The 24,014-nt window shown below is 43.0% G+C and overlaps 1 protein-coding gene across 4 annotated transcripts in view; it reads right to left on the reverse strand.

The window, feature by feature from the left end:
* Positions 1–22,560, reverse strand: part of FGGY (FGGY carbohydrate kinase domain containing) — a 395,835-nt gene extending 373,275 nt beyond the window's left edge. The window contains exons 1-2 of one of the 4 annotated variants that reach the window (XM_087445837.1): positions 22,452–22,544; positions 1,780–1,994 (exon numbers count right to left, since the gene is read on the reverse strand). In XM_087445837.1, coding sequence (XP_087301963.1) covers positions 1,780–1,983 — 204 coding nt within the window. In that variant the 5' untranslated portion in view covers positions 1,984–1,994; positions 22,452–22,544. Of the gene's footprint in view, positions 1–1,779; positions 1,995–2,113; positions 2,231–22,387 lie in introns of those variants that run through there. The other 3 variants (XM_087445832.1, XM_087445834.1, XM_087445835.1) reach the window with 3 other exon arrangements.
* Positions 22,561–24,014: the final 1,454 nt, after the last annotated feature.

Here is a 24,014-nt window from a genome sequence, read left to right on the forward strand (position 1 = left end):
GCACAGTGCTTACTCATCTCCAGGCACTGTTATGACATTTTATATGCATTATCTCATTTAATCCTCACAACAACTGTGGAGACAGGTACAACTATCATTCCCATTTTACAGATAAGGAAACTCAGGCGAGAAATCTTACATAACTTGTCCAAGATGACGAGCTAATAAATGCTGGAGCTGAGATGCCAATCCAGGCAGTCTGGCCCCAGAGTTTATGCTACCTCTCCAATAGACAAATGTTCCCCTCCTAAACCTCACACCAGCAATGCAGTCCAAGTCAGTGTCATGGTGTCATGCTCCCCTACGGCTCTGGCACACGGCCACATCTCCACACTCCGTGAGGGGCACACCTAAGGAGACCAGCGGCTTGCCCAGGTTTGCGACAGTGAGAGGGCCTCGCGCAGGACAAATGCCCTCGGTGCTTATGTGGCTACGGGGGCTCACACAGATGACGAGCTGGCTACCACTGGGAGATGATTAAAAACCCACCATTAAACCAAGCTATACTTAGAGCAGATCTTTTTTAAAGTAGCTTTTCATCAGAGGATTATATTTTCTTCTTGACAATTTCCTTAATGGCAAGAAAGGCTATATGTTAGAAGAACAAAGGAGACCCAAGGGCAACGAGTATAAGATTCTCACCAAGGCGGGGGCTGGGAGAGGGGAGGATGGAGGAAAACTAAACAGGCAGAAGAGAAGACGTGCCCCTCTTTTATTCGCATACAATGCTCCAGAGCTGCATGCCCCACCTCCTCTCTCTGCCTTCTTCTCAGGGGCACTAGCAGCAGCCCAGAGCTCATTAAAGTTTAAACAGACTGATCAATACGGACAGAACGGTGAATTGTCCATCTGCAAATTACCAAGCCCTTCATGAATATTTCAGGAACTAAACTAGGAACAGGGAAAAGAAAGAACCCAGAACTTGACTTTTCCTTCTGGAAAAAAGGACAAAAGCATCTCTGTTGTTGCTGATCACCAGGATATAAACCCAGACTATCAAAACTAAAAAATGAACAAGTCTTCCTGACATCCTTTCCTTCTCCATGCCAGCCAGTGACTCCAATCTAAGGCCCCTCAAGATGAACATCTGCCTGGCATGATTCAGACACTCTAGTCTTGCCCGACTTCCTTGCTTTCTCAAAACATATCATGTTTCCATGTCACTGTGCCTTTGCACATGCTGTTCCCTCTGCCCCAAATGAGGTTCCTCCCACTTGGGAGGCAAGTCAGTCCAGTGACTAAGGGTGCAGCACTGGAATCAGTCTGCTTAGGTTCCAGTCCTGCCTCTGCTACTTACCCACTGCTTGAACTTAGGTAAGTCACATAACCTTTCTGTGCCTGTGTTTCCTCCTCAATAAAAGGGAGCAGTAACGGTACTACCTTTACAGGGCCATTGTGAGGATTCAACTACATGAGACATGTCGACACGTTTACACAGCTCTGGGCACCCAGTGCAGGCACAGTAGATGTGAGCCATGGTCATTGGTGACTTCTTCCATATTCAGTCACCCTGTCTGCATCCTCTGCCTGTCTACCCTTACTTCCTCAGATCAGCCCCATCCTTGCCTCCAGCTGTAGTGACTTCACTCCTGGCACCTAGCACGTCATGTTTTAGCTGTTTATTGGTCTCTGCCACCAGACTGCGAGCTCCTGAAGGACAAGGCCTGTGTCTAAAGTTAGCCCAACATTGTCTCTGGCACCAGGTGGACACACAGCACACTCGGCAGGTAGGAGCAGGGGAGCGTGTGCAAGGAGAGAACACCAGAGTTGTGCCCATACCTTTGTCACAACACAGCACGCGGCCCAGATGTCCTCGGAGGACTGCTCATGGTGGTTGAAGTGAGGCTCCCACTGGTTAACTGGCTGGGCTGCAAAAGCCAACAGGACGCCCCTCTGGTCCACCAGAGCCGCACGGACACTGCCTGTTCCAACGTCCACACCCACATAGTATCTTCCTGGTTCCTGATCTCCACCAGGTATCATGGTCCCTTCACCTGCGGGGACAAAGGGCAAAAACCACGAGAAAGCCAATGAGTTTGCAAAGTCAGGCACAAGACATCTTGAAAGTGGAAATAAAGCAGGTGCAGCTAATAAACTGGTGGCCACGTATTACCTACTCATCCAAAAACGTCTAGCACTCATAGTGAGCTAACAGGCACAGAGCTAGGTGGCGGGTGAATAGGACAGGCGTGGCCTCAGACGTGGAGTTTCCATTCTTGGAAGGGAGTCAGGTGTTAATCATTTATGAACTGCAAAATTATTTGAGCAAAGTTATGATATTGGGTAAAAAGTGCTAGAAGAATAAATAAAAGGATTATAGGAGAACTGAGAACCTGGAGGGAAGAGATATGCATTCACTCGCGTTGAGTTTAATCAGAACAAGGACGCGGCCATGGTACTAAAAAGGAACCTATCTTCCTAGTCATAGATGAAACAAATTATCTACTGAGCCAAGCAGTGTGAAAAGTCATACATTCCCTCTACTCCTCACTATGCCTCTAGAAGGTGAGTATATTTAAATCTCTATTTTACAGGTGATGAAGGTTAAGACTCCAAGAGATACATAACCTTTTCTTTAATGCTAGGTCCACACACCTATGAACAGTAAATGTACATTAGTATACTGATGCACGTACACTGAGGGGGAAACAGGTCTCTGAGAAGTTAAGGGATTCACCCCACTTCGCTCAGGCTGGACCCAGAGGCCCCCATCTTTGCGCTGCCAAGTCTCATGCTGTTTCCTTTCTTTCTTAACAGCCTGCAGGACAGGTCAGGAGGAGAGGCAGATACACCACAGTCATGTCCTGAAGTGACTGCAAACTGGGAAGCAGCCTCGAGGGAGGCAGGATCAGTAACATGTCAGATAACCTGCTTTCCTTACAGACCCCTGTGAGTTACGAGGAAAACTGAGCACAGAACACTCAGGAATTCTGGGCCTTCACTGTTGCTTTAAGTCCCTCTGGTCAGATTAGCCCACGTGACACAGAATCTCACAGAGGCTTTCATTTTCCAGATTGACCTTTCAAAGAATAAGAAGGAGACCCCAGAAAATGGGGCTGGTGAACTCACTACAAATCCCCAGGTGAGCTGGGGCGGTCCCAGCATCCAGAGTCCATTTCAATCAAAGCAGTATTCTGCGCCCTTCCACCTCAAAAAGTACTGTTCCCCTGGCAAAGTCACACGTGGGGATTCTAAAACGAAGTCTGCCAGCAGATGTTTGGTGACTGCTTCCTGGATATTTATCCCCGTCAAAAACAGCTCCATTAAAATTGACAGCTTCTGGGGCCAGCCCGGTGGTGCAAGCAGTTAAGTGTGTGCACTCCACTGCAGCGGCCAGGGGTTCACCAGATCCCGGGCGCACACTGATGCACCACTTGTCAGGCCATGCTGTGGCGGCATCCCATATAAAGTGGAGGTAGATGGGCAAAGATGTTAGCCCAGGGCCGGTCTTCCTCAGCAAAAAAGAGGAGGATTGGCAGATGTTAGCTCAGGGCTGATCTTCCTCACAGACACACACAAAAAAAGTGACAGCTTCTGACTTCATCACAGTGATTCCCCAACTATGTGTCCTGCTTTGGCGGGCCAGCTCCCTGGCAGGTGAGAGGCAAGTGGGGAGGCCACAGTAAGAACACTTGCTACCTTCTTCTGAGCTCCCGAGAACAACTCTGAGGCTCCAGCCCATGGGCTTTCTCATCTCCTCTCCCTTGCTTACAACCCTTCCGGAGGAAGCTCCATATGACCGGTAGCACCAGTTTTCAAACCATGCATTCCTTCATTCAACAGCAATGCCTTTTCTTCAAGCCACTACTCGAAGAAAATTTAAATAAAACAGATCCAAGCAGAGCTGCCCTGTTTGAAGCCAAGACCACCCTTGCCCTCCCCCGTCCACCCCAGCAGTCCCTCTGCTGGGCTCTTCCTCAAGACTCAGGATGGCTGACAACCATTAGGCAGGGCTGTGTCACTGCCTGAGGCCCTCAGCACGCACCCCAGGCCCTCTCTGAGCTTCCCTCACTTGCGGTCCAGCCATGCAGTTCTGCCCATTCTCACACCAAGCTCCAGACGTCCTGAAACTCCTCATAGGTTCTCGAGTGCGTCACACTGCTACGGGACTGGCCCATCCCTTCATACTCGCTCTTCCCTTCCATTCCTTCCTGTCTTGTCTGCCTGGGGACCGCGGACTGACATTTTATGATCCAGCTCAAGCATTCCCCTCTTCAGGGAAGACTTCCTTGCCTTTCTCTATCCCTTGGTGCCACCAGAGTACCATGTCCCTACTTTCTTTTAATACTTACCACCCTGAATTGTGATTTTTTTGTTTCTGTGTCTGTCTACTCTACTGCCCCGAACCTGAAAAAAGGAAATTCCTGATTTCTGCATCCCCAGCTCCTAGCGCAGGGTCTGGTACATAATCGCTTTTCAATAAATGTTTTCTGAATAAACAACTAAATCAGTGAATCAATAGAAAACAAGGATGAACAAGTTCATGCTTTAATAGCTCAAATTCCTAAGTTTGTACTGATATTCACTAGTGTTTTGCCTTGATTCTCATCTCTGTTTGCTTCATTCATCCAATTAACAAATACTTATCGGAAGGTTATAACTACATTTTATTAATTCTAAGACACTCATTTTTTTCTCATTTAGCTTCTCCAAAATCAGAGTGAATCTTACAATCAATGGCATCTTACAATTAATTGGTAGCATTTTCTTTCTTTCTTAGTGGTATATGAAGTAATGATGCATCTTGCAATCAATGACATCTGAGATTTGAAGAAATGAGGACTGTGCCAGGCCCCAGGCACCCTGCTAAGAGCTGAGGACACAGTGAAGGACAAAACAGCACAGTACACTGGCTCAGAGCATCCTCAATTTCTTTATCTGCAAAGAGGAGGAAGACTGGCCAATCCAGCGGCTCCACCTCCCCGCTACTGACCACACACATCTTACCTCACTGGGGATTCCCTCTCTGAGCTTCCCAATGTCTCCACCGGGAAGGGTCCCAGGGCTGCTGCTCCTTAACACCGATCTTAGCATACCAACAACTCTCTGCCCTCGGCTAGAACATTCCAAGACTATTCTAAACACTTCAAGGAGAAACAAGGAAATAAATAGGAAATGAAGACTCTACACAAACATTCTGGCTTACACAGACCCGGCCAGCCATCAACCAGACTTCACTCTTGCCAGCCCCAATGACAACAGAAATCCCCCCTGGGGGCTGGCCCAGCTCCTCACGCCTGGGGTCCTCACTTTTGACTCTATGTCTTCCTCTGCAGGGAGTATATGATCTTACCACCCACCACACAGACATCCTGATTTAGTTCCAATAAAATCCAAAGAGGCAGATTTCCACCCTGTAGCTGACCCAGGGCTTATCCCAGTTCTGGTGTGTGGACCCATCTCTTCGCTAAATGGAGAAGAGCCCTGCCCTTCAGGAGAGCCCTCACCTCGTATGGAGAATGGAGCTTCACCATCAGTTAACTCCACTGCTGCCCAGATGACAGCTGTATCCCCCGGGCCAGCCCAGTGCCTGGCACATAGCAGGAACTCGATAAGTCTTTGTGACTCAGAGAATATCTTTAAAACCTATCATCAGGGAAATAATAAAAGGCACCACACTTACTGCGTAGTTGATGCTCTAAGGAGCCTGCTTACATTACCACTTATAATCCTGACACTAGCCCTCGAAGATAATCAGTCATGCGTCATATAATGATGTTTCGGTCAACAATGGACCACACATACAATGGTGGTCCCATAAGATTAGTACCATATAGCTTAGGTGTGTAGTAGGCTACACCATCTAGGTTTGTGCAAGTATATGCTGTTATGTTCACACAACGACAAAATCACCTACCGAGGCACTTCTCAGAATGTATCCCCGTCGTTAAGCGACACATGACTGTACTATTATCACCTCCATTTTACTGATGAGGAAAATGAGTCCTAGACAGGTCAAGTAACATGCTCCAGTCTGTCAGGTAACTACTAAGTAATAGAGTTGAGTGATCCCATTCCCTCTGACTCCAAAGCTCCTAATCGTTCTCAATGGTATACCGCCTGATAACTCACAGGGTGGTTTACTAATTGTCTGTTTGCCAAGGGCTCTGCTAGGTGCCCCTGCCTACTTTGTCTAAGATAGCTAACTCAGAACCCAGGCGGTCCACCGTCAGAGACGGACCCTTCCCCAACGCCAGGCTGCCTCTCTCTGGCAAACCACCCATTTCTAGACTGTACTATCAAGGCATCTGTCAGAAAGAGAGTCAAACCCACGGGAAAATGGGCGTTGTACCCTCCCAGCATCGTTCACACACACCTCCCAGTTCTGTTTTTCTAAGAAATAGATCCTAATTAAATATTTCAGGTTCACCATGTTTCCCATTATTATAGTTTTAAATAATTGTTTAATTATTTGTTAAATAATGTTTCCATACCTGGACCCTGAAAGCAGGGACGCAGAGAAGTGAAAGCCCTTGGGCAGCTTCCCTGAAACTCGCCCTGTGACTTATAAAAACTCTGCCTGCCCAAGGGTTTTCTGCAGCTCAGATCTCTCTTCCCCTCTGTGCCCTTTGCTCCTGGGTCATAAGTACTCTCTGCTGAGTCCTGGACTCTACCCATATTCAACCAGTTCCTCTTGGCCTCAAAAAATGAAGAAACTGCAAAATAGAAAACATTATTCCCATAAAAAAGGATTAGGATCCTCCTGTGTGTCTGGCACTTTCACAGACGTAGTAATTTCTTCCAAATGAAATCCAGTCAAGTGAGTAAACCTACCTCCATCTTACACCTCAGTGGGGTAGGGAAATTTGCCCAAGTCACATAAACAGTAAACAGCAGCCCCTGGACTTGAACCCCAGCCTCTTATGGCAAGTTTAGGGGTCTTTCCACAACACCAATGTAAAATTGAAAACCAAATCCTTTGATAACTTCTTCAATAACAAAACCAACCACAAATACAACTAGCATTTATTAAGCTCTGCTCTGCAAATCACTCACATGATTCTGTGATTTCATTTAATCCTTGCAACAAACCTGTGAGATAAGCAGTATGAGCCCATTTTCCAGTTAAAGAGATTGAGGTTCTCGGTGATAAAGCTGTTTAAGGTCACAGAGCACAGATCCAGAGGAGCTTATGTTGGTGCAGCTCTAAAGCCTGATTTATGAATGGTGCGAGCCAGAACTTTGGTTCCATCTCATTCCTTTTAGGCAAAGATGAATACTCTAAAAAGAAAAACAATTGATAGGGATATGGGGAGGGTGGTCAGGCAGAGAGAACTAAGGACGTGGACCGTGGAGGTCACAAGAAAGAAAAATAACGGAGAGAAATTGGAGCGGTGCTGTACACAGTCCTGGGGCAGGCCTAACTCTCAGTCCACAGGATGCTTCAAAGGGCACAGCCTCCTGTCCAAGGCCCAGCATGGACTGGACTGGTTTTTAGCCCCTATTCATGATCAAAAGACAGCTCTTATGATAAATATTTACACAGTTTATTAAATAATAGCCTGTATAAATATTATTAGAAATGTGCCACAGGAAACCACAGACTTCACGGCTGATTCTTCTGCTCAAATGCAGCATGAAGCAAGGAGAAAGGGCCGTGGACGTGCAGGTTGCTCTCTGTGCAACCATTTCAGCAATTCTAAGAAGGGGTCAATGCGACGAATACCGGGCTGAAAACCCATCATTTGGGGGTTGTTCCTTATTTTTTCATCCTTTCTTTCCCCTAAATGACCTAATAGCAATAATACTGCTGCCTAAGACTACAGCCCTCTAGAGTGGAGGAGCTCACCTTCAGTCCTATTTCTTACAGAGCTACTCCCCCAGGATTGATTTGGGGACAGTGTCCATAGAGACAGTGTCCCAGGGATCTGGGAAAGAACTCAACATCCTCTTTCAACTGTGCTCTGTAGACTCTGTTGGGAGCTCATGTACATGAACCCCACACAATTTATTTGTTTAGCTACATTGCAATCAGTGGGGTGGTAGGTTTGCGAAGAAAAAGATAAACAAGTATGCTTGTTCACATCAGTCTTCTTAACAGAAAGAATTAAATCGCACTTTGAACAAATCTCACATGCTCTAAGATGGTGAGAAAGTTCAAGATGGGAAGGAAAGGGCTAATTTGGCAGTAATAACTGGTTCTCTATTGGCTTTATCCACAATACACATGAGAGAAAAAGTACAGCTTGCAGACAGGTACTTTTCCTCCTAAAGTGAAAAGCTGTCTCCTCTGGCTCCATCTCCTAGCGTTCTCTGCAAGATTAACTGAGATTCTATAACTGAAGGGCCCAGCATGGCAGCTGATGGACAGATCATGCTCAGTAAACGGCGGCAGCAATTCCTAGGACTATTACTCTGTGCCAACCCTCCCTTCCAACACCAGACCACCTCTGGACACCTGCAATCTTAATACACATCATCTCTCCCTAGGTGTTCTCACCATATCGAACGGCTCAAATTCCAGTAAAGGAAATATTAAGTGCTTCCTCTATGCCAGGACACTAGGAATAGGAAGCTGAAAAATATATGTATCTCTGATTTTAAAGAGTTGACAATTTAATGTAAGAATCTGATTTTTGAAAATCAAATGGTGATGCCTCAAGCTAAACCTAATGCACCTAGTAAAACTGCATACGGCAGTAAAGTGGCTTCATGTTGCCACCAGAATCCTAGCCATACTCTCGGGGCCAAGCATCCTATTCCAACTGGACCTTTCTCCACAGAACGCAGAGGTGTTAGTTGGTAAAAGAAGTACCAGTTTACTGTTTTCATCACCATTCCAACCACTAGATCAGAAACTCAGTATTTTTTCATGATGTTAAGCGTCTTCATGCTCTGGACTGAGCCCATTTTTAAAGAGAAACACGAGGTGATTGGAGAAGGGTATGGTATTAAATCAGACAGTAGAAAAGTTGGCTGTCCTTTTAATCTCGAAGTTGGATTCCCAAAGACAGAAAGGTCAGATCTCACCATATCCCCACGCCTGCCTCAACGTGTGGCAGCCACAAAGATCAACCCTGAGCCAGTCCTGGTTGGTGGCCAGGAACCACCACCCTCCAAGAGCCACACAGGCGACGGCACAACAGCTGACACAAAGAAAATACAAAAATCCTACCATGTTGAGGCCAAATGCACAGTACAGGTCCCAGAGAACTATGGATGGAAAATCTGACTCAGCACGTGACATCCCCGACAACAACCAACAGCGCCTGAGAACAAAGTAAACTTCGGATCTCCCACCTCCTCCTCAGCAAAACCCCGCCCACTCTCTTCTCTTCAATCCTTTGAACTCCTGACTTGTTATAACGCCCTTTCAAGCTATTCTCCGTGCAGAGACAGGGAGATTTCTCTTTATAATACCCATCAAGGTATGCGTTGATCCTCCCATTTAAGCTGAGGATACCGAAATCCTGAGGATCGATGTCCAGTTGATGAGCACAAAGCCCGTTGAGGAAGGAAGCTGTATCCCAATTCAAGTGTGTTTAAGCCAGAGCAGGACTCTTGCTACCATCCCTGAAATGACCTGGCTTTCCAGGCTAACCACAGTGCCTTCATGCTGGGCACATTCAGAATGCCCTCCCAAGTCTGTTTATCCTGTGAAACCTCTCAGACACTCAACCATTAGAAGTGTCTTCTCCATGCTCTGATTAATAAAGACTACCTTATGTCACTGCATACGTTAGATATTCACTGAGACTGTTCTACCTCCTGCTTCCTTGTATCTACAGAGAAGCACGGTGTGCTGTAACATAGTAATAGGGGCATTAACAGGATGTGCAGGAAGGGAAGACTATTACAGTATAAAATAGTCAAACCTTTTAAAATAAAAACCCTCTAAGGACTCCATCCCTGGAGAATTCTAGAAGCACCATCAGCAAGCCTCCCTTCTGCATGAAGCTCCACGTTCTTCCCGGAGGACAATCTCCCTCCGTGACCTCGGGCTCCACTCCACAGGCATGTGGATGGAGGGCAGGAGGAGGATGGAGAGGGAGCCCACTCAGGCAAGGGGATCAGATTACACCCTGGGTTCATGAAAAGCCCGAGTTTGCATCTGATGGTCTCTCACTCTCATGCCAGGACCCTGGAAGCAGAGAAATGGCACAACAGGCACAAAGAGAGTGAGGGCTGGTGTCCTGATTCCAAAGGCAAAGTTATTATACTTTAACCCCAATATGCCAATTACAAAGCCAAGCCCATAACAGGAAAAATTATATGCAAACTTAGTAATTTACTATTACATGGACTCCTCTTTTTGAACATAAATTCCTGACCTTTCTTTGAGCTCTGAATAATTTAAATATATACGTAGCTTCTCTCCCTTAGTCCTTTTCTGTTGATTTGCTGACATAATTAACTATGAAACGATTTCTACAGAACTCACCAGACCTTCAAAGCAATCCCATAATCATTAGCATACTGGCCGAAATCCACGGCTTTTCCCAGAAAGTCACTCAAATTAAAACAACAGAAGAGCCCACCATCCTAATGACCACTGTCAGATGGCGGCAGATCCAGGAAGGGCTGAGGGCAGTATCAGGTAGAGCAAGAAAACCCATCCCCCACACAATCTTGCAAAACTCTGTCCTCAGAGAGGAGGCCCAGCAGAGGCTGGCTGAGGTCTGTGGCCTATTCTCGTGTGAACTGTTTGTGAAGCACAGCCAAGTAGCTTTAAGCCCAAGGTGAAAGGCCTAAAGAATGAGTGATTTCAAGATAAACATTAGACTCGGGGAAGTGGACAGTCTGCCGTTCCACAACCACGCCCTGTCAAAACTACCCAGAGCTACAGTTCAAGCTTAAACACCACCAACGCTGCTTCTGCCCAAAATAAAGCCCAGCTCTCTCTGTGGCCCACAAGCACCTCGAAGCTCTGGCTCCCGCCTACCTCTAACCTGATCTTCCTCCTGGATCTCAACGTGCAACTCCAACCCTACAACACTCCCAGCAACCCCTCAGATGAAGGTGTGGTGCCTTTGTTCGTACTGTTCCCTCTTCCTGTGATGTAAAGATCACAGGAAGACCTTGCGGGTCACAGAGAAAGAAACACAACAAATACACGTGAAGCTCTAAGCCTCATAAATAATGGAAGAAATACAAATCAAACCACTACTGAGATATAATTTCACACCTAACAAGTTGGCAAAAATTGAAAATTTTGATAATACCCATTTTGGACAAGAGGGTGGGGAAAAAGGCAGTTTCAGACACTTTTCATGGGAAAGTAACTGGTTCAACCTTCTTCAGAACAATTTGGCAATATCTGCTCATTTCCAAAATCTACCCTTTTACCCAATAGTTTAACTTCTAAGAATTTATCGTCTATGAATTTACGGATTGGCTCACTTAAAAGATATACACAAAAGTGTCCATTACAATATTTTTTAAAAAGGCAAGAGCACACTCACAAAAACCCTGGAAACAAGTCAAATGCTTATTAATATGGGGCTTGCTAAAACTGATGAAAAATAATGAGAAGGAGCCAAAGAAAAATGCTAATTATATATTATTCAGTAAAAGAGCAAGTTCTTAGACACTATAGTATGACCCCATTTGTATTATTTTTAAGAAAGGATAGAGCTTTAGTGGTTCTCAAACTGTGGTCTCCAGGGAACAGCATCAGTATCACCAAGGAATGTGTTAGAAACGCAGATCTATTGATTCAGAAATTCTGGGAGGGCAGCTCGCAGCCTGTGTTGCAAAAAGCCCTGTTGATGATCCTAACAGATGCTCAAGTTTGAGAACCACTGCGTTATATAAAGACTTAACACAAGATTTCAGGAAGTATATGCAAAAATCTGCTTACTACAGTGACACTCAGGGAAAAGAAAGGTATGGAAGTGTGGAGGGCAATTTTTAACTTCCCCTCTCCATGCTGTCCCGAATTTTCACAGTGAGCAGCTATTGCCGTAATAATAAGAAAGATCTTCCTTTACTGAGTTGAACTCTGCTTTGTATGGCTTCCACCCTCTAGTCCTCATTTTGATCCACGGGATCCCTTTTAGGCAAGCTATCCCTTCAAATATTTTAAGATGACGCTCACGACCTCCTATTGAGTCTTCTTTTCTCCATGCTATATATTTTCAGTTCCTTTCTAAAATAAAAAGAGAGGAAGAAGGGATAAGGGGCACTTGATACATTTAACAAGAATGCTCTTCAGACACCCCTGTTTCCACATGATGCTGTGTGGAGATGAGGTAAGGTAGGCTCAGAGCACACAGGAAGCACAACAGTAAGTCTTCTCTACATACTAAGTCTTCGCTATCTTCCTGGAGGCCTCTGGATGTAACATATGCTGGGACAACAATCAGTGGCCCATCCAAACCAATATCCAATCTCTGATACAAATATCAGAAGAATGTTTTCAGGAGAAAAGAGAGAGGGAGCTGGATATCATCACTGTCTTTGAGATGGGCTTTGAGGTAGTCCTCTTCAAATACCCTATTCTTCCCTTAATAGATCCCTAGAAATTAGTATCACCTGTATTTTATCAATATGCAACTTCATATGAATCCAAATGTTTCTTAAACCTACTTTTATTTTGAGCCAACCCTCATCTTTGGTCAATAACTTTCTCATGAGCATTTACTCTGTGCAGGCATGGTACCAGTGACTTGGTAGGTGGCCTTGCTAATCCTCCCAACAACTATGGAGGGGTCTACAACTTAGAGATGGGGTAATTAGGATTCTATGCAGTTAGGTCACTTGCCCAATGTCACAGAGCCGGTAAAAAACAGAGAAGGACTTCAATCCTGTGCTCTTTCCACTATGTCACACGATAATTTTTAAACATCCTAACAGTAGCCTTATTCTAACATTAAAGTTGGTCACGTAACTCTACAATCCCAGAATTCTGTAAACTACAATGAATTTGGTCTAAATCATTCTTGATTTTACAGAGTCTGTCTTCTTCTCAACTTTCATCCCCCACAGCCAATCAGTAACTGAGTCCTTTCTTAATCTCTCCATCCCATGACCAGTTTAGCAGAATTCAAGCTACTTGGCTCTCAGCTTGGTCTGCAACAGATTTCAGTGTAGCCCAGCCCCAAATCCAGACAGCCAAGGGACTGGTCATATATTTACCCTGAATGATTTCTACTTCATTTCCCTACTCTCCCTAAACCCACCCCACACATACATCATTGTATATGGACCTGCTGTATGAACTTTGCTTCATTTTGTCATCCATGTTGAAAAGGAATTCCTAAATAATTTAAGATGCTGAAAAGGGGGGTTATAGGAGCCTCCAGGGAAAAGAATGTCTAGTTTGGGAAGGAAATCTCATCATTTCGTCCTCACATGTCACACCTACTTCTCCCCAAACATACAATTTCATCTCCCCTCTCTACCTCAGTGAGTAGCACCACCAACCACCTGCTCCTGTAGCAGGAATGCAGGGTTATCACTAACTCCTCACGCAGCTCACTCTCAGTTTGCCCCCCTCCTCCACTACACACTCAATCCTTCTCAGCCTACCCTGTATCCTGGGGACTAGTGTGGATCTCCAAGGCTCTCTCACCCTCTGTCTTCTAGTTGGGTTTGGCCCAATGAAGAGCGCTAGCAGGAGCTTGAAGGAGGAAGGAGAGTAAGGTCAGGGCTCCTCTCCTTTGGAGTTGCCTTGAACTAAAGTAATGGGTCCTCCCAATGCAGCCTGCTCCTCCACATGACTTCTCCCTTTGGGTTCTGGTAATCATTCCTCCCCTTGTCCCTGTAAGTATAGGGATATAACAATCCTACTGCTATTAGCCCCAGGGATTCAGGCTGCCCTCATCTTTCTAAATTGTTCCTTTATTGAAAATTATCCTAATTTGAGAGTGTCTTATGTTCCCTTCTGATATACTTCTTTCACTGTGCCCTTTCAGGCCTCAAGCAGTAAAGTGGTCCCTATTATTAGTGATGCCTGGGTACCTCAAAATCCCTTCTTCATATCCTCAAATAGTCCCTTCTTTAAAGTTTCTTCAAAAATTCCAGTTGAAGACCTCCACTTCCAGCCAAGATGGAGTAACAGAAACCATATTTACCCTCCTGCCTAAAACAACTAAAAAAATGGACAAAAGATAGGAAACAAGCATTATCAGGACTGTGGACAACAAGGAACAAAGTACAGTGATCCCAGAGAGATGGAGAAAAAATGAGGTGTCCTGAAATTGCTCAAGCTTAATGCCTCAGACCATGGCACAGGAAGAAAAAATCCAGGCCAAGCCCTACAGTCTCCCTGATCTGAGGAGACAGAGCTAGGAGTCTGTGGAGAACAAGGAGGCTAGACTTCTGGGGGCAGAGTACAAGAGAGGAGAGAGCTGTACAGAGGGAGAATTCCAGAGAACTGCAAAGGGCATTCCTCAAGTATTCAGGAGAGTATACACATGTGAAGAAAATACATCAGCACCCAAAAGGATTAGAGTGAACAGTCAGTGGACTTCACACAGGGCCATAAATAGTGCCTATTCACACCAGCCAGAGTGGAAAACCTTATAATTCACAGGGCATTGGGTAGAGTAAACAGAAGGGTTTTACCTTAGCAGTGAAGAAGATTCAGCCCTGGTCCCACCTAACAAAGTGTAAAGCAAGACTCAAAAGTGTCAAATTGTTTCCAGATAACTTACACGTGCCACAGAACAAAGCTCAATTGTATTCATAAAAATACAAAAACATTCAGCACCAAACGAAGTCTGGTATTCAATCAAAAAATTACCAGGCATGCATGGGGCGGGCTCCATGGCCTAGTGGTTAAGTTCGGCACACTCTGCTTTGGTGGCCCAGGTTCAGTTCCCAGGCGTGGACCCATGCCACTTGTAGGCAGCCATGCTGTGGTGGTGTCCCACATACAACATAGAGGAAGACTGGCACAGATGTTAGCTCAGAGCGAATCTCCCTCAAGCAAAAAGAGGAAGATTGGCAACAGATGTTAGCTCAGGGCAAATCTTCCTCAGCAAAAAAAAAAATACCAGGCCTGCAAAGAGGCAGGAAAATACTACCCAAAATGAGAAAAATCAATGGACACTGACCTAGATTTGACACATTTGATAGAATTAGTAGACACAGATATTAAAACAACTATCATACCTATATTTCATATGTTCAAAAATCTAGAGGAAAGATTGAACTTAAAAGTTCAGACATAGAAGACATAAAAAAGACTCAAGTTGAAATTCTAGAAATTAAAATTAGAATGTCTGAGATGAAAAATTAACAGAAGAAAATATTAGTGACATACAAAATATTACAGAAGAAAATATAGTGACATGCAAGACACAGTGACAGAAGCTATCTAAGATATAACAATGAGAGGAAAAGATTTTTAAAAAATAAACAGAGCATCAGTGAGCTGTGGGAAAACTTCAAGCGGCCTAATATATGTGAAATAAAAATCCCTAAAGGAGAAAACAAAGAAGGGGTGAGGGGAAATATTTGAAGACATAATGGCTACAAATTTTCCAAATCTGATGAAAACTATAAACTCACAGATTCAAGAATATCAATGAACCTCAAGCATGAGAAATAAAAAGAAAACTAAACCAAGAAACATCATCAGCAAATTGTTCAAAACCAATGATAAAGAGAAAATCTTAAAAGTAGCGGTAGAAGGGGGACATTATGCACAAAAGAAAGAAAAAAATATGAGCATGACAACAGACTTCTCATCAGAAATAATGCAAGCTATGAGACAGTAGAGCAAGATCTTTAAAGTACTGAAACAACTTTATATTTAGAATTCTTTACCTTATGAAAAAATCTTTCAAAATTGAAGCTGAAATAAAGACTTTTTCAGACATACAAAAGATGAAAAAATTCATCACAAGCAGACCTGCACCACAAGCAGCAGGTAGGAAAACGATATCACATGGAAATTCAGATCTATAAAATGGAATGAAGAGCACAACAGTAACTATGTGAGTACATATAAAGACTTTTTAAAAATTATTTGAAATTCTTAAAAAGATAACTGACTGCTTAAAACTAAAATAATAACCACATATTGAAGGGTTTAAACATATGTGAAAGTAAAATCTACAACATAAAACAAGAGTAGCACAAAGGCTGGGAAGCAAGAATTATATTGTTATACAGTTCTTACATTATATGTGAAGTAGTATAATATCATTTGAAAGTTGACTCTAATAAATTAAAGATGTATACTATAAACCCTAATGTAACTACTAAAATAATACCAAAAAAAAAGTTATTCCTAATAAGCCAATAAAAGAGGAAAAAAGAATTAGAGAAAAACTAATCCAAAAGAAGACAGAAAAAGAGAGAAAAGAGAAAAAAGCACAGACAGAACAAATAGAAAAGAAAAAAAAAAGAAAGATGGTATATTTAAAACAAACCATATGAATAATTGCATTAAATATAGTCTAAATACCCCAATTAAAAGGCAGAGATTGTCAGGTCTTTCTCTGTTACCCAGTCTAACTCTATGCTGCCTATAAGAAACCCACCTTAAATATAAGGACATAAATGGGTTAAAAAGTAAAAGTAGGAAAAAGATATACCATAAAACAGCAATCAAAAGAAAGCTGGAGTAGCTGTATCATTGTCACACTAAGTAGATTTTAGAGCAAAAATATTACGACGAATAGGGACTAAGCAGACTTGAGAGCACAGAATATTATCAGAAATATGAAATAACAAAGGGGATGATTTATCAAGACAACCTAACAATCCTAAATATTAATGTGCCTAATAACAGAGCATCAGAACACATAAAGCAAAATCTGATAGAACTGCAAGGAGAAATGCATATACCCACAAGCGTCATGAGAGATTTCAATACCTCTCTCAATAATTGATAGAATAAGTAGACAGAAAATCAGCAAGGATGTAATAGACAGTAGCAGTCAATAAAGTCTAACTGAGATGTAAAAAGCACTCTACCAACAAGAGCAGAATACACATTCTTTTCAAGTGCACGTGGAACATTTACCAAGATAGATTACGTTCTGGGCCATAAAACAAGTCTCAAAAAGTTAAAAGGATTCAAGTCATACAAAGTACATTCTTTAACCCCAATGGAATTAAATTATAAATCAATAATAGAAGGATATGTGGAAAGTCCTCAAATATTTGGAAACTGAATAACATAAGTCTATATAACCCATGGATCAAAAAAGACATTAAAAAAAACTAGAAAGTACTTCGACTGAATGAAAGTAAAAACATAGCAAAAGTTGTGGGATGCAACTGAAGCAATACTTAGAAATTTATAGCATCCAATGACTACATTAGAAAAGAAGTCTCAAATAAATTACCTTAATTTCTACCTCAGGAAATTACAAAGAGAAGAGTAAAAGGAACCCAAAGTTAGCAGAAGAATGGAAATAATAAATTCAGAGCAGAAATAAATAAGTCAAAAAAAGAAAAGAAAACAATAGAGAAAATAAATGAAACCAAGAGCTGGTTCTTTCAGAAGATCAATAAAATTAATAAATTTCTGGCAGAATGATCAGGAAAATAGAAAAGACACAAATTACCAATATTAGGAATGAGGGAGATTAAATTACAACAGATTCTGTAGATATGAAAATGATGAGGGAATATTATGAGCAACTTAGATAACATGTACAAATTCTTTGAAATACACAACCTATCAAACCTCACTCAGAAGAAACAGATAATCTGAATAGTCCAATATTATTAAATCAATTGACTGCTCCCTCTCCCCTACAAAAAAACTCCAGGCCCAGATGGTTTCACTGATGAATTCCACCAAACATTTCAGGAAGAAATAATATCAACTCTACACAAACTCTTCCAGAAAAGCTAAGAGGAGGAAATCTCTCCCAACTCATTTTATAAGGCCAGAATTATCTTGATAACAAAACTTAAAAGACAATACAAGGAAAGAAAACTATCTCAATATCCATCATTAACGTAGATGCAAAAAATTCTTAAAATTTTAGCAAAGAGAATCCAACAAAATATAAAAAGGATAAGAGGTCTTGAGCAAGTGAGGTTTATGTCAGGAATACAAGGTTAGTTTAACATTTGAAAAAAAAAAATCAATGAATGTAATTCATCACATTAAGTCTTTAAAAAAACATGGTGATCTTACCAGCTGCAGAAAAAAGCAACTGACAAAATACAACATCCATTCTTCACTTAAAAACAAAAACAAAACAGAAAAACAACACCTCTCAGCAAAGTAGGAATAGAATGGAACTTCCTAAACCTGATACAGGGCTTCTATAAAAAATATACATTTAATCATACATCATAGTTAATGATGAAAAAAAATGAATGCTGCTCCCTAAGACTAGGAACAAGGCAAGATGTCTGCTCTCGTCACTCCTTTGCAACACTGAGTGGAGGTTTTAGCCAGTGCACTATAGCAAGAAAAAGAAATAAAAGGCATCCTCACTGAAAGGAAGAAGTAAAATCATCTTTATTTACAGATAACGTGATCACCGACACAGAAAATCTGATGGCATCTGCAAAAAAGCTATTAGAATAAGTAGTATAGCAAGATTGCAGGATACATGATCAATATACATAAATATATAAGTAGCAACAAACAATTGGAAGTTGAAATTTAAAAAGACAATACAATTTACAACAGCATCAAAAAATATGCAATACCTACAGATAATCTGACAAAGATATGCAAGACCTATCTACTGAAAGCTATAAAACCTTGCTGAGAGAAATTAAGGAAGACCTAAATAAATGAACAGATAAACTGTGTCCATGAGTCAAAGACTCAACATTTAAGATGCCAATTCTCCTCCAAATTGATGTATAGATTCAACGAAATTCCAATTAAAATCTACCAGGGCTTTATTTTGAAATTGACAAAATGATTGTAAAATTAATATGGAAATGTAATGGACCTAGAATAACCAAAACAACTTTTAAAAAGAACAATGTTGAAGGACTTATAGTACCTGACTTTAATACTTATTACAAAGCTATCGTCACCAAGACTATGTGGTACCGGCATTAAAATAGACAGAGATCAATGGAACAAAATAAAACATTCAGAAATGGGCCCACATATACACACGCTAAATCGATTTCTATCAAAGGTGCAAAGGCAATTCAATGGAGAAAGGATAGGCTTTTCAGTAAATGGTGCTGGAACAATTGATACCATATGAAAAAAATGAACATTTTTCCATATCTGGTGCTAGAGATTAACTTAATTTAAAATGTATCATGGATTTAATGTAACCAAAAACAATAAAGCTTCTTAAAAAAACAGGAGAAAATGTTTGAGATCTCAGGCTAGACATGATTTCTTAGATACAACACCAAAAACTATGATCCATTGAAGAATAAATTGATAAAACAGACATCATCAAAATTACAAACTGATAAATTAGACTTCAAAATTAAGAACTCTGCTTTTCAAAAGACACTGTTAAGAAAATGAAAAGACAAGCCGCAAAATGGGAGAAAATATTTGCAAATCACAGATGTGATAAAGAATTTGTAATGAGAATATATAATATATATAAAACCTCTCAAAACTCAGTAAGAAAACAAACAGCCCATTTTTCAAAAAATGGACAAAAGATTTAATAAGTACTTCAAGATATATGAAATACACATGGGCAAATAAGCATATGCTATGAAGCTTGAAATTATTAGTTATTATAGAAATGCACATTAAAACCACGAGAGAGGACTCCACATCATCAGAATGCCTAAAATTAAAAAGAGTGACCACACCAAGTGTTGGGGCAACTGGAAGTTTCATACACTGCTGAGGTGAATGTAAAACAGCTCAATCACTTTGAAATATAGTTTGACTGTTTCTTAAAAAGTTAAAATATACACCTGCCATGTGAACTGGACATTCCACTTCCGGGTACTTAACCAAGAGAAATAAAAGCATATGTCCATACAAAGAGGTGTACAGTATCCGAATATTCAGAGCAGCTTTGTTTGTAGTAGCCAGAAAGCAGCAAATAATCCAAATATCCATCAACAGGTAAATGAATCAACATAACACGACATAGTCAAAACATGGACTACTACTCAGCAAAAAAAGGAGTGAACTATACGTATGTACGCACAACACAGATGAATCTCAAAATGATTATGCTAAGTAAAGCCACCACACCCAAAAGATACATATTGTATGACCCCACAGATAAAATCCTAAAAAGTCTTAAGTAATCTATAGGGACAGAAAGCAGATCACTGGTTTCTTGGGGGAGTGGGGTACTAGAGAGGGAGGAATTACAAAGGGGCACAAGAAATCTTTGGGGGTATTAGAACCATTCTTTATTTTGATTGTGATGACGGTTTCATGGATATATACATGTCAAAACTTCTCGAGTTAGACACTTTAAATATGTACAGTTTATTACATGTCAAGTATACCTCCACAAGCTGTTGAAAAATATCCCAGTGGGAATGTCTTCTTTTCCCAGACGGTACCTTGATCGCTACATTCTTTCTTCATCCCCTACATTCAATCAGTGATGAATTCCTAACATTCTATTCTCCTAATCTCTCTCCAGTCCCATAACTATTACCTAACTCCTCTCTCCCCTGTGCTACAAGAGCCAGTCTTCACCACTCCAATTCATTCTCCACTCTGCAGCCAGAATTAACTTTCTAAAACACAAACCTGAGAGTGTCACTTCAACAGCTCCTGATTGCTCCAAGATACATTTCAAACCCCCGACCATGACTCACCTGACCCTCTCGGATCTGGCCCTTTCACCCTCCCCAGCCCCCTTCCTGGTGATTTCTCATCTCACCCTTTCCTGTACAGCCATACCAATCAACAATGTGCCAGGTGTACACAGTTTTGCACATGCTGTTCCCAAGTCAGATAATCCCGTGTTTTGTCTTTCTCCAGCCCACTCTTACTGAGGCTTTGTCACCCAGCTCCGGTATTATCTCCTCTGGGAAGTTTTCGCCACAACCCCACAGGGGGCCACCTGCCCTTCTCTCAACTCCTGAGACTCTTCTGCATGCCTTGCCACCACACTGATCCCCCTACCATATAATCTCCCTCATCTGACTAGACATAGGCATACTGGATGAAAGCTCGAAAGTAGAGACCAAGACCTGCTCATCTCCACTTCCCAGAACCGACGACTGGGCCAATATAGCCACAAGACCAGTGAACAAGTGAAGGAGTGTACAGGCTGGTTTAGAGGACCTCCTCTTACACCACCTGGGCTGACTCTACATGCCACCTTATACAAACATAGGCAGGTGAGAGGGTAAATGATCTCTGGAGTCGAGTATATTCTGATAAAATTATTATGTGACGTGAAATCCCCTGGGGAGGGGGAGTGTTCCATTCTGGCTGGAAGTTTAAGGGCAAGATTCATTACCTCAAATTGTTTTCAAAACCAGTGGTAACTGTAATTTGAAGTGAAACGTTGGGAAAAGGGAACCCGATTCCAGGGAAAGACAAGGCCCACAGAAAAAATTAACACAGCCTGGAAAAAGGCCCAGTCTCCTCCCACAAAACTTCTCATTTCATCCAGAAAGTCACAGATCTCCACCCTCTGGGTTATTCCCTCCTCCCAATACACATGTTTTGACTTCCAAATCCAGCCAGGGAGGCTCCCCACCTCCCTCTTCCCTCAAAATCGATCTCCAGGCCCTTCTCACCCTCCCTGGTCTGTTCCCCCATCATCCTTAATGGGAGTCCTCTGGGCCTCCCACTAAGAGGTCCTCTTCAGCTGATCCCACTCAGAGCCAGGCCAGCAGCCATCAGGTCAAGAGCCAAGCAGAGGGCCTCATTAACAGGAGACTCCCAGAAGACCCAGCTGGAACTTCAAACGTAAAAAATCACTATAGGCACTTGGTGGATCATAGGAAAGAGGGGAAAACAGGCAAAACAAACCTCTGCCATCTAAATAATAGCCACAAACTAAGAGAAGACTTGCCTTCTTTCTTACTGATTTGCAATTCAATAGCAAAGTCACTTCCTCCCTCCAGATCTCCTCATTGAAAAATTAACCTAATGATGACCGCAATTCCATACCTTGGTAATTACTAACCCTTTAATTTAGGGACGAAATTAGTTAAGACCCGAGAGAAGTCTTTTAGTGGAAAATAGCCAATGACTAAGGAAATTCACCATTTTGCATCTAGTCCATCCTTAAAAAGAAGGGCAATGAATAAAAATGAAAAGATACTCCTAGGCCTTTCCCACCCAGAATAACTGTAACCAAACAGCACTTTACCATCTAATCTAACCTAAACTGCATCTCAAATATTATCACAAGCTGCTGAAAGCGTTTAAAGCTACAAGCAGCACTGGCCTTAAAATGCATTAGGTAGCCAGATTTGAATTAAAAGGCTCAAAAATGCCTGGGAAAATATCCTAAAATGGGGGGAGCAGTGAGGGAGTGAAAGGAAGAGAGAGAGGAAGTGAACATAGCTAACTGGACAGTGATGGCAGTGGACCCCGGGTTCCAGACACCTCATAGGCAGCCTTGGGGATGCAGTATAGGCCGACCCTTCCCTTGAGCGGTCGGACGCCTCACCCAGGAGAGGACAGAAAGTCTCGAGAGCCAAGGCCCGGCCGGCGCGAGACCTAAGCGGCCGGAGGAGGCGGAGCAGGAAGCGGAGGCGGCGGCCGCGGGGGAGAGGAGGGAGCTAGGGGCGCGCGCGCTCTCGGGGCGGAGAACGTGCGCGCTACGAGCCTGCGCGCCTGCAGACGCCCCTGCTGCACACGTCGAGCAGAGCGCAGGGCCACTGACCTGTCCTACCAGAAACTACGTGCCAGCCAGCGGGGCTCGGCAGGTGGCCCCGCGCTGGCTCCGCCCCCCGGCGGCCGCGGCCGCGGCCCCGTAAAACGCGCCGCGATTGGCCCTTTGAACCAGGCCCGGGATTGGCCCGCGCCTGCCCGCCCGCCGCCTGCTCCGCGGGCTGGTGCGTGGACAGAAGCTTCGCTGCGGCTCCGCCCGCCGGTCTGCACGTTTAAACGTATCTCGGGGGCTCTGTCCCTCCGGCTGCGAGTTTTCCGCTCTGGGGGCTCATCTCTCGGAGCTCACCCACGCAAACTCTCCGCAGCCCCTGATGGGTGATGTGTCTGTGTGTATCCTGTAACTCCACTCCCCGACCATTTACTGAACACCAGGACTGTTGTAGGCGAGTGTAAAATAATAATCATAATAATAGTTATTGAACGCTTCCTTTGTGCCAGGTCTGGTTCCTGACACTTACCTGAATTTACTCATCTAGTCCTGTGGCCCGCCCTCTGAAGAGTGTCAGTCTTGAAATCTACAAAACACATGGGTCCCTGTGTTTGAAGAAGTTACAATCTGTGAGTCCTGGACACACCTACCTCATTTAATCCTCTCAATCCTTGCCTTTCAATAAACTAGGTACTATTCGTCCCTATTTTACAGATGCAGACAGTTAGAAACCTGTTTAGCTTGTTCTGAGACACCTAGCTAGTAGTAACCTGAGGGAGAATTCCAACCTGAGCTGTTCCACTGAAAAGGCAGATTCCCAGGCTGATGGGACTGGAGATTCGGAAGATAGCTTAGCAAGTTGCTGAGTCCAAACCCTGTTTTCCTAGGAAAGGAAACTGAGGCCCAGTAAAGGGAAGTGACTTTGCAAGGACACACCACATATGAGAGGTAAGCCTAGATGGTAACAGTGATTTCATTTAACTGGCCTATGTGCCGTGTGCATCATGGTCATTGTTTGCTACCCTCCTAACAACCCCAAAAATCAATAGATGCTCCTACCTTTGTCTTCCAGGTGAGGATACTGGCTTAGGAAGCTGAGGCCACGTGATTCACTGCATCTGCTAGGGGTCATTTTCTTTCTTCTACACCGTGTTTGTTCACTTTTCATTTCCAACAAATATCCAAAGATCTAACCACGGACTCTTTGGGAAGATAGGAGATACTGAGGTCTGGTAACTTAACACCTGTATGAACCATAGTGTACAATAAGAATAATAATATTGAGACCTGTTCATCTTACCTTTCCAGAGTATTATGCAGAACCGATGAGAGAATAGACGTGGAAACACTTTGTAAAGTGTTAGATGCTGAATATGTGTAAGACCGGCTTCCCGATCCTCCTCAGTGCAC

Source organism: Ceratotherium simum, chromosome 22, assembly GCF_057802395.1.
Source record: "Ceratotherium simum simum isolate JZ-2026a chromosome 22, ASM5780239v1, whole genome shotgun sequence".
Classification (NCBI taxonomy): domain Eukaryota; kingdom Metazoa; phylum Chordata; class Mammalia; order Perissodactyla; family Rhinocerotidae; genus Ceratotherium; species Ceratotherium simum.